We start from the raw sequence: 11,400 nt of genomic DNA, 5'->3' as shown, positions 1-11,400 counted from the left end.
CTTATTAGTAGTTATACTTACGTAAAACAAGAAGATAAACGAATACATATTGTTCCGGACAAATACAACAAATAATTATCGCTTATGTCTGCTTGTTTTATTATCGTTCAGATTTCACAAATTATGACCCATACTATAGAATAATAGCTTACCAATACGAAACATCTATTAGTTGAAAGTCTCATTGACAATTGAGTGAAATTATTCTGCCGATGTCAAAAATATCGAGTTCCCATGTAAATGAGTTGTCTTTCGTCAGTCTTGCACAAAATATGTGTTTTATGACATGCGAACATTCTTGTTATTAAACAAATATTTGTACAAGTCCAAAAAATGTATTTTTTCCAAAAAAAGGATTCGTTTGTTATACTTAAACACAAAGAAAGATTTACATGGTGATATAATTGTTTACTACAACAGGATAATTATTGTGCTGATGAAAGGGCGAAAATGTGCACCATACTACTCAGATGCACATTATCACATGTTAATTTACATGTTTATGAATATAATCGCCGGAGTCTTGTAGGAAAACTTTCGAAATAAGCGCGACGCAAGTAAACATACTAACGGAGGACAATCAACAGCTACCTACGAATATTTCTTAATATAACATTACCCATCGAAAGTAAATCTCGCGAGGACCGTAATAAACTGTCTGTGGCAGACATATACACCGAAAACGTCTCCTTCAATTTTTGAATAATCTAAGAGTTATTAACTGCTTTGCTAAAGGAATATGAATGTACAGTCTTTTTTTCGTGGGCGATCTGGTCCAATTTTAATGATAAGTGTCGTTTTCCTCACCATTTTGCTCCGATTCACACAAAAACCATTATTAACAATGTCTCATGTTTATGTTAAAAACTTACGAACGTAATGTACTGGTAATAACACAATGGACTGTACATAAGTGATTAATAATCGACTTTTGAATAGGAAAAATGTTACAGCTGTAAACTTGTAAAGTTATATTGTATAGATACATTTCCTTTCCGCCTTGATAAAAATTAAGTGTCGTTGTAATGTATGACAATAATTAATCTATGTATATTCCCATTTGATATTACTCACTACCTTTGTTTTACCTAGTTATGTGACAGAAGATACTGTTTATATTGATATATGAAGACTATTGTATAAGTATGAATACTTTGCCTTATGCCTGTCTTCCTGCTTGTCTGTCTGCCTGCTTGCCTGTCTGCCTGCCTGTCTGCCTGCCTGCCTTACTGACTGCCTTTCTGCCTGTACATTAAGTGCGTCTCTTTTTGTATCACTTCTAAGTAATACATCTGTATTGTCATATATTTATATACAATCATTTATTTGTATTGTTTAATTGCTTTAATACAAATATGTGTTTAGTTACATGCGGCACAAGTCAAGAAATATATTGTATACCAAAAAGGGTAATTTTTCAGACATAAAGACAACTTGTTTCAAGTCGTATAATTATGATCATTTTTCCAGCATCAGAATTGATGTCAATGAGCAATCCAATCCTATTGATGTTTTTATTTCAAGATGACAAGGACACTTTTAATTAAATGTATTTGAAGAGAAACGGTGGAATACCTATTAACATATTAATGTAGGCGGAAATACGCGTTGTGGTAAGAAATAATATAAGGAGCGAAATCCAGGTTCAACCTTTACTTGCAATGCATAATATAAACAAAAATATAACGGGCGTGACGTCACGACGGGAAAGCGTGCGTGAACGTCACGTAAAATTGCGTGTTAAATGCCAACGTTACGAAATCCCAACATTCTGGGGGCCGCGAAATGCAATACACCATAATTGAATTAATACAAATAATCAAATGCATACTCATAACAAAATATAAACACCTACTTAATTTGCAACATACTTAACACAATGAAAACGTTCAGTCTATAAAATCAACCACAAGTCTTATAAATGTTTCACTTTTTTTCACTTCACTTCCAGGGGATAAAGTTTCGTAATTGGTCTGCTGTCAATTTATTTCCAACTCGTTTTTTTGCTGATCTCACCAGTCCATCGTTTTCCTTGACCACCTCCTCGACGACAGCTAGCTTCCAGGTACTACGTGGTGTTTCGACGTGGACTTGCACAACACTACCAACCGAAATACACTGTTCGTTTTTTCCACTGACTGTATGATGTTCACGTAGCGCTGTGAGATATTCTTTTTTCCACCGATCACGGAAGTGGTCCATCAATTTCTGCTGTAATTTCGCGCGTTTGCGAATATCACTTCCGGTAGCACTTGTAATTTCCAGGTTGCCACTGGTGATGTCACGATATGGTAACGTGGTCACTCGTCTTCCGTAGAGTAAATGCGCTGGTGACACGACGTCTTCTAACTCGAACTCGGAACTAACGTATGTGAGAGGTCTGTCGTTGAGGGTCGCTTCGATTTCTACGATGATTGTCTGAAGCATACCAACTGTGATGTAGGAACGTCCCAGTATCTTCTTTAACGTAGTTTTAGTGAGGCCTATCAAACGTTCCCAGAATCCTCCGAACCACCTCTTTGGTATGAATGCCCACCTCGTACCTTTATTGAGAAGATCATCATGGATTGTCTGAGACAACTGCTGTAGAAGATTGGCTGCTGCTACAAACGTAGTTCCATTGTCAGATACCATAAGATAGGGCAAAGACTTCCGGCTCACAAAGCGTCTGAATGCTTGCATGAACGAATCAGCTGTTAAGTCAGGAACTACTTCTAGATGAACTGCACGTGTACTTGCACACGTGAACAGGCATATGTACACTTTGCATTCAATCCCGCTAGAGTCTTTTACATACACAGCGCCGGTGTAATCAACGCCTGTGACAGAAAATAGCGTTGAATCGTGTACACGGTATTTCTTCAATGGCGGTGGATCCGGAGCTGAAAACGGTTTGCCCTGAACCTTCTTGCATGTAATGCAATTCCGTATTATTGTTTTAACACACTGTCTAATAGTAGGTATCCAGAACCGTTGTCGAAGAAATGTGATCGTCGCACTTGTACCGGAATGTTGAATTTCTCCATGAGCATCTGTCACTATCAGTCTTGTTAAAGGATGTTTCGCAGGCAAAAGAATGGGGAATTTAGTCATCTCATTCAGTGGTGCATTGTGGATACGTCCCCCGCATCTCAAAATGCCGTCTGTATCAAGGAACAAACGTAACTGTTTTCACCAACGATGCTCTTTTACTGATTCCGGCTTTAAGATTTTCAATCTCTGTGACGTATGGATTATGTTGACACGTTTTTAACCAGAGGTGTTCGGCGGCATGTATCTCATCTGGTGTCAACGTACTGTGTTGCATTCGTATTTTCGCTTTTCTGCAGCTTTGCACGAATTTTAAAACATACGCAGTAACTCGCAAAAACTTCTTATAGTTACTGAATCTGTGAATGTCAATTATCTCGTGCACCCCAGTGCTGCTTTGATGTACTGGTTGCGATGGTTCGTGCTGCTCTTCTATCCCTGTCAGGAGTGCATGGTTGTAAATACCAGCGTTCGAGTTCCATTTCGGCCACTGTTCTTCTGCTGTGATCCACTGCGGTCCATTCCACCACATCTTGTTTTCTTTATGTTGTTTTGCAGTCACAGCCCGTGTTTGTAGGTCAGCACGGTTTTGGTGGGTTGGACAGTAGTTCTATTGGTTACTTCCGGTTAGCTCATGTATTTCGTTCACTCGGTTTTTCACAAATCGCTGTAATGTCTTGGACTTATCGGATTTTAACCAATGTAACGTGATTTGGCTATCCGACCACAGGAACACATTTTCACATTCTAAAACGGCCTGTAGATGTTTTGTAAGTCTTGCTCCCAGAAGGGCAGCCATAAGTTGTAGTTTTGGTAAAGTAATCGACCTCAACGAGCGCAACTCGGTTTTTTGCCATAACCAATGTTGATTGTCTCCCTTTTACGATGTACGCTGCCGCTCCATACGACTGCATACTGACATCCACGAACACGTGAAGTGAGCGACTTTCATTTTCTTTGAGTTGTCGTTCTTTTCAGATTTACGGAAGTAGTGTCTGTTTACACGCATCATCATCGCATCATTCAACTCGCCAACTAAACTGTTCCACACATGTTGAACGTCGTCGGGTAATATCGTGTCCCAGTCAAAGTTTTGTACGCCACATGTATTGAATAAGTATCTTCGCTCGTTCTGTCACTGGTGTGAGCAAACCTAAAGGGTCATATATTCGTGACGTATGTCGTAAAATCTCTCGTTTGGTAGCCTTTTGTGGTGTCGCTCTGATGGGGGTGGCAGGAAATCCCAAGTCGTCTGCCAACGTGTTCCAATTCATACCCAACACTTTTGTAGTCGGTTTTGAGTCCGAGACGTTTTCTGATTCGGCTAATTTCCGCAACTTGGCACTATTTGATGCCCACGCTCGTAGGTTAAAACCGGCTGTCGACATGAGATCTCGAGCATCTCGGAAATACGAAAGCACTGCTTTTTCGTCTGAAGAGCTTGAGATTATATTGTCCACGTATGGGTCTTTTTTCATTATTTTGCTCGCCCACTTATCACTGTTTTCTTTAAGGTGCTTCTGAAGTGTAGCGTCTAATATAAAAGGCGAGCAAGTCGCCCTATATAAAACTGTCTTGAATTTGTACGTCTGTAGAGGGCTGTTCACGTCAGATGGGTCACTTAACCACAGGAATCTGGTGACGTCTCTATCACACTCTTGAAGTCCAATGTGTAGAAACGCCTTCTCGATATCGGTACTAGCCGCAAACTCTTTAAGTCGAAACTTGACTAATATGGATGTCAAGTCGTTAAGAGCTGGTGGGTTTGACTGCAGGCAATCATTCAGACTGGGTGACTCTTGGTGTTGGCGGCAACTGCAGTCATACACAATTCGCAATGGTGTCGTGTCTGAATCTTTCTGCACGGGATGGTGTGGAATGTAATGTACCTGTCTGTCGTTCCTCAATAGTTCTCCTTCCGGTACTTTTTCGATAAAGTCTCTTCTTTCCTGGTCTGCTATAATTTCGCCGTAGCATCTCAATGCACTGGGATCTTTACTCAAACGCTGTATTGTGTGTTCTGTTCTTCTTTTCGTTATTTCGAAGTTTGTAGGTAAATTGTCGAATTCCTGTTTCCATGGTAACCGTGCCTCGTACTTGCCATCTTTGAAAGATATGTGTGTCTTCTGATACTCTTTCATGACACTGACGACTGTTTCATCGTTTTCGTCGGCGGATATACCAAGACTCTCTAGTTTCCAGAACCGATCTATGTCGTTTGAATTTGGCGGCAAAGTCATAACATTCATGACGTAGTCTACACGAGCCTGGGATGGACGCTGATTCACTGGACCTGACAACAAGTATCCTATCTAAGAGGCCACTGCAGTGGGACCATTTCCACGTATTACTCTGTCTTCCACGATTTGCCAATAGTAATCTGCACCAATCAAAAACGGTATTTCAAACACGTCGTCTGTTGTCACCGGATGTGCCAGCTTCAGTTCTCGTAGGTATGGCAACGAAATTACTTGTTTCTGTACACAATTTAGAATAGGAACCGCGATGGTGGGTACAATCAGCACATTCATCTTTATATTATGACCATAGTCTGTCTTAAGGTAGATTTCCGCAGTATCCATGTGTCGCACTTCATGACTTCGTTTTCCAAACGAGGCTACCTGCATAATATCAGTTCCGGTACGAGGTAAGTTAATTTCATTCTCGAGTTTTCGGTTACGAAACTACGCTGTGCTCCTTCGTTCAGCAATATATTGGCGAAAGCCGTGTACTGAGCGTATCCTACCTCCGCTACCGCTGTTTTCAGCAACACGTCAGTTCTTGCGTTGCCGGCATCTTCATATAAAATGGCTGCTTCCGGTCGACTAGTAGAATAGCGCTGAAACACTGCGTTCTTTGAGCAAATACTTGTGTTATGTCTCTTGTCACAAAAACGACAGGTTCTTCTAGATTTACACTGTTTCAGATGGTGTTTACCAAGACAATTAAAACATAGCTGTTTCTCCTTCAAAACGTCAAGTCGTGAATTCATGTCAGGATACGATTTGCACTCGTTGCTGTGGTGATTTTTCTGACAAAATGCACATTTATGAGCAAACTTTCTTGTCTTGGAATCACTGTAGTTATTTTCAGTATTAGATGAAACCTCCTTACCTCTTGTACTGGCGTGGAACAACGCTGTCGGGTTGTGTGCTTCCGCTTCCGGAATAGATTTCAAGCTTCCGCTGCCGATCTCAAGAATGTTAATCTCTTTGTTGATCGCGCGTCTTAGGTCTTGCAACATCCAATCGTTGTTCTCGTTAACTTGGGCGAGATTCTTCCGGATGTCGGCGGGTAGTTTGTCGATCACCACCGGCATCAATAAACTACCATACATGTCTTGGTTCTGTCCCAAGGATTCGAGACCCCGGATGTATGTTTCCATTCTGTCGTAGAAAAATCTCAGACAGCTGACCGTAGAATTGGGCGATTGAAGTGTTAGTAAGGCTTGCATCGTGGCATGAATGATCTTACTCTGTTGTCCGTAACGCTCTCGCAATAAATCGACCGCGCGCATGTAATTCGCGTTCGTGAGTGCAAACTCTTGCACTGTCATTGCGGCTGTGCCTTCAAGTTGAGCTTTGAGATATCCAAACTTTTGTACATCCGTCAGGTTAATGTTGCTATGAATAGAGGAGTCAAACGAATCCCAGAACGGCTGCCACTCTAAGTAATCTCTATCAAACTTTGGTAATGTCAGTTTAGGCTATTTGCTAAATTGTGTATTCGAGCTACTGGGCACGGGAAAAGGTTGACGACTGCTGTTCGATGAATTTTCGTTCCTGGACTGGTTATCTTGTGGCTGTGCTTCACATCTCTGTGTTGGTACAACTTCAGCATCTTTGCTGGTAGATTTTTGGAGAAGATATTGCCGGCATTTACGCAGTTTGACTTCTAAGTCGAATGTGTATTCTTCGGATTCCAGCATCTCGTCCGGTGTAGATTCGGCGTCGGTAAGCGAAAGAATCTTCTCGTTTAGACTCTGAAGACTGCATACTTTGTTCTGTAATGCTTCGATGGTAGTCTCGTACTGTAACATGTCATCTTCTTCTTTCGCTTCTGCCAATTTTTCAATAAATCGCTCAATGATTTTCTTTAAACCGAGACGCTGGCTCAGTTGCTTTTCTAGATCGTTGATTTTCGTCATGGTTTTCGTCACGGCACCAAAATATGTAGGCGGAAATGCGCGTTGTGGTAAGAAATAATATAAGGAGCGAAATCCAGGTTCAACCTTTACTTGCAATGCATAATATAAACAAAAATATAACGGGCGTGACGTCACGACGGGAAAGCGTACGTGAACAAATTGCGCGTTAAAAGCCAACGTTACGAAATCCCAACAATATTTTTGTTTCAAGAATGCCATTGAAGCATTTCTGTTCTTGATATTATAACACAAAAACTGCAAGATCCGTACAATGAACAAGTGTTAAATTAACAATAAAAGCATAACAACAGAATTTCACGCAGGCGCATTTAATTGCGGAAGCGAAATAATACTTCGTACAATTATGAGAGGCACTGGTAATCCTATAATGCCCAAGTTGAATGCTGAAAACGTACGCGTCGACTTCCAATTGAGACTGTTAATGCCTAATAGGTTTATGGACCTAATTTACCGAAAGATTCTCCAGGCGGTCATTGTTGTAGGAAAGCATACTATACCGATTATATTTGTGTAGTGTAGCTTTCGTTAAGGTTTCTCTTTCAATTGTCATCGAATGTTTAGAGGAATATTTTTACCTCATTTCTGCTAACGTATGATAACTTTGTTGGATTTAATAGCTCTTTGGATATTTGGGGATACAAGAATGTATTTGGCATGTACTACGATATTCCCCAAATGTTGACACGCAATTATAATGTAATCAGTGTGAGTCGGTTATCATGTGTGACCCACAGAGGGTCATCAAAGTCATGAGTTTTCTTTTCACCCACTTCAGCTGAACATCTGATTCAAGTATCATATCTAAGATGCAGTGAGCAATCTAAATTGTCCGTAAATCACATTTTACGATTAGAATGTTGTCTTCACATGAATGTTCAAACGTTGGTTTAACGCTGATACGTTTTTGTTTGAATAAAAACGACTTGATTAAATATTGATTACCATATATTTAAACATCGTCAACAGGGGAAATTCAAGAACAAACATGACTTGCGTATTTAGTTTGCATGCGACGCACCAGATTAAAATATCATAATCAATAGGAGAAATGTGCTACAATATTTGAAAACTTAATAACTTTCACAATAGATGTGCCTATTTTTTTCACTCTCGTGTTAACAAATAGGCGGAACAATGAATAACAATCAGCTGTTCCAGCGTAACGTCGGGATATATCTGTCATTAGTCGTCGTATATTGAGCAATAATATAAAAATAAATGTTGCATTGTATGCACTCCATATATGATTTTTATATTTTCACATCGGTTTATTGCAACTTAAAAAAGACAATTACACGAAACCCGTTCAGTCCCCGTATTTTTCACATGTTTTAATCAAAACATAATGTTCATCTTGTTATTAAAATGCCCATTCTATTTTTTTAAATATCCAAACGTGACTGTTACAGTTTAAGACATGAAGCGACATCATTATGAAAATATGTACAATTACAAATATGATATGTGCATACACTATAAAATAATATGCCTGCTCGAGATCTTAAAGTCGTAAAAGTATCGTCAGATCTAAATGACTATTTTGCAACATATTGCGATTGTTTATATTTGGTTTGTCGCCTTAAACTACCTGGTAAAAAAAAAAGAACTAGCGAACCAGAGAGTGCCGCCTTTATTCCGACTGAACGCATGACAGTTCGTTTAATAGAAAATAAGCAGAATGTGTAAGATAAAACTGTTCAGCAAAAACTTTTTATAAATGTAAATGTCCAACTGCTTTGACAGTAATTACTTATTATTTAGCTGTGTTAAGTGTTAATGACAATTAGAATAAATTTAAAGTTCAATACCAATTTCTGTTTATACCACATAATATGTTATCGGTGAAAGATTTGGACGATATTTATATTTGATGCGCATAATTAAAAGGGATATTAATTAAAGTTGAGTTCGAATAAATTTGAGTGATTTTATTCAGTAGATTTTGCCTCAAGAGTCATGTTGACGTTCTTACTCTACACGAGTATTTTCATCTATGGTAAAGTTATTACTTTTATCAAAAGTAGAAGTGGTATTTGTTGTTGTTTGAGTTAAACAAGTAGTAGAAGAGAAAGTAATGGAAAGAAGTAGAAGCGGTTGTAAAAGTAGACGCTGTAGAAGCAGTAGAAATTGTATTAGCAGCAGTAGAATCAATAGTACGAGAAATAGCAGTACAAACAATAAAACTTCGTAGTAGCAGTAAATGCTGTATTGGCCGTAATAGCAGACGTAGCAATAGTGAAAAAGAAAGCAGGAGAAGTCGTATTATGCTGTACAAGAAGTAGCACAATAGCATCAATAGCAGCAGTAGTAGCTCAAGTAGCAACAGAAGCAGTAGTAGCAAAATGAGCAATAGCAGCAGTAGAAGCAGTAGCAGCAGCCTTAGCAACAGAAACAGAATCTCTAACAGAAGTAGGTGGAGTAGAAGTAGAAATATTATAGTAGTAATAGTAATAATACTAGTATTGGCAGTAGCAGTACTAGTAGCAGTAGTAGTAGTAGTAGTAATAGTAGTAGAAGTAGAAGTAGTAGTGGTAGTAGTAGTAGTAATAGTAGTAGAAGTAGTAGTAGTAGTAGTAGTAGTAGTAGTAGTAGTAGTAGTAGTAGTAGTAGTAGTAGTTAGTAGTAGTAGTAGTAGTAGTAGTAGTAGTAGTAGTAGTAGTAGTAGTAGTAGTAGTAGTAGTAGTAGTAGTAGTAGTAGTAGTAGTAGTAGTAGTAGTAGTAGTAGTAGTAGTAGTAGTAGTAGTAGTAGTAGTAGTAGTAGTAGTAGTAGTAGTAGTAGTAGTAGTAGTAGTAGTAGTAGTGTAGTAGTAGTAGTAGTAGTAGTAGTAGTAGTAGTAGTAGTAGTAGTAGTAGTTGTAGTAGTTGTAGTAGTAGTAGTAGTAGTAGTAGTAGTAGTAGTAGTAGTAGTAGTAGTAGTAGTAGTAGTAGTAGTAGTAGTAGTAGTCAGTAGCAGCAGTAGTAGTAGTAGTAGTAATAGTAGTAGTTGTTGTTGTGTGTGGTGTAGTAGTAGTAGTAGTAGTAGTAGTAGTAGTAGTAGTAGTAGTAGTAGTAGTAGTAGTAGTAGTAGTAGTAGTAGTAGTAGTAGTAGTAGTAGTAGTAGTAGTAGTAGTAGTAGTAGTAGTAGTAGTAGTAGTGTAGTAGTAGTAGTTAGTAGTAGTAGATGTGTAGTAGTAGTTAGTAGTAGTAGTCGTGAAGTAGTAGAAGTAGTAGCAGTAGTAGTAGTAGTGTAGTGTAGTAGTAGTAGTAGTAGTAGTAGTAGTAGTAGTAGTATTAGTAGTAGTAGTAGAAAGAGTAGTAGTAGTATAGTAGTAGTAGTAGTAGTAGTAGTAGAATCGTAGTAGTAGTAGTAGTAATAGTAAGTAGTAGTTGTAGTAGTGTAGTTAGTAGTAGTAGTAGTAGTAGTAGTAGTAGTAGTCGTAGTAATAGAGTAGTAGTAGTAGTAGTAGTAGTAGAGATAGTGGTAGTATAGTAGTAGATGGGTATTATTAGATAGAATAGGAGTTGTCATAGAAGAACTAGTAGTAGTATATTAATTGTTGTTGTTGGTATTGACGTTGTTGTTTTTGATGCTTTTTGTTGTTCTTTTTGAAGTTGTTGTTTTTGTGTTTTTTAGAATTAAATTGAGTAAAATAATTAAGAATGAATGTGTATTAACTTAATAAATATCCGTTGGTAGTCAATAAATAGGTACTATTCTTAATTAAATTTTTCTTCATTTGTATGTAATGTACATGCACAATTTATTCTTCATTTTACATTTCAGGAAGCAGTGGGTAAGCTTAATTTAAATCTGTAGCGTGTTACTGTTCATAACATTTAAAAGTTAAATCTGCTCTCGCAATATTTGTGAAATGAAACTGCCAATCAATTCATCATGTTACTGTGTTATTGGAATTTCATGAATAAGATATCATCAGATATTAATTTAGGAAATAAGATTAACGACCTGTTATTATGCTTAATATTCGCAAACTTAATATTGATTCAATGGAAATGACAATGTCGTTATATTTGTCCAGAAACTATGTCAATCAACAAGAAAAATATCGTAATTACTGCTATGGTATTGGATTACCATTTATTTGCCAACTCAAACGGATAAGTCATACGTAACAAAAACCGATGTTTGTGATTGGTCTTGATGTTTTTCGAATGACTTTGTATTTTATAAATAAACAATGTATGCCGGCTCATTGTGTTCG

At 38.0% G+C, this 11,400-nt stretch overlaps 1 protein-coding gene across 1 annotated transcript; it reads right to left on the bottom strand.

The window, feature by feature from the left end:
• Nucleotides 1-4,115: 4,115 nt before the first annotated feature.
• On the bottom strand, nt 4,116-5,279 carry LOC127869791 (uncharacterized). Its single transcript, XM_052412453.1, has one exon. It carries the CDS (start codon nt 5,277-5,279, stop codon nt 4,116-4,118), a length of 1,164 nt encoding a protein of 387 aa, XP_052268413.1.
• Nucleotides 5,280-11,400: the final 6,121 nt, after the last annotated feature.

The sequence above is a fragment of the Dreissena polymorpha genome, chromosome 2, assembly GCF_020536995.1.
Source record: "Dreissena polymorpha isolate Duluth1 chromosome 2, UMN_Dpol_1.0, whole genome shotgun sequence".
Taxonomy (NCBI): Eukaryota; Metazoa; Mollusca; class Bivalvia; order Myida; family Dreissenidae; genus Dreissena; species Dreissena polymorpha.
Note: the sequence above shows the minus strand (reverse complement) of the source record. Positions and strands in the feature narration are given on the sequence as shown.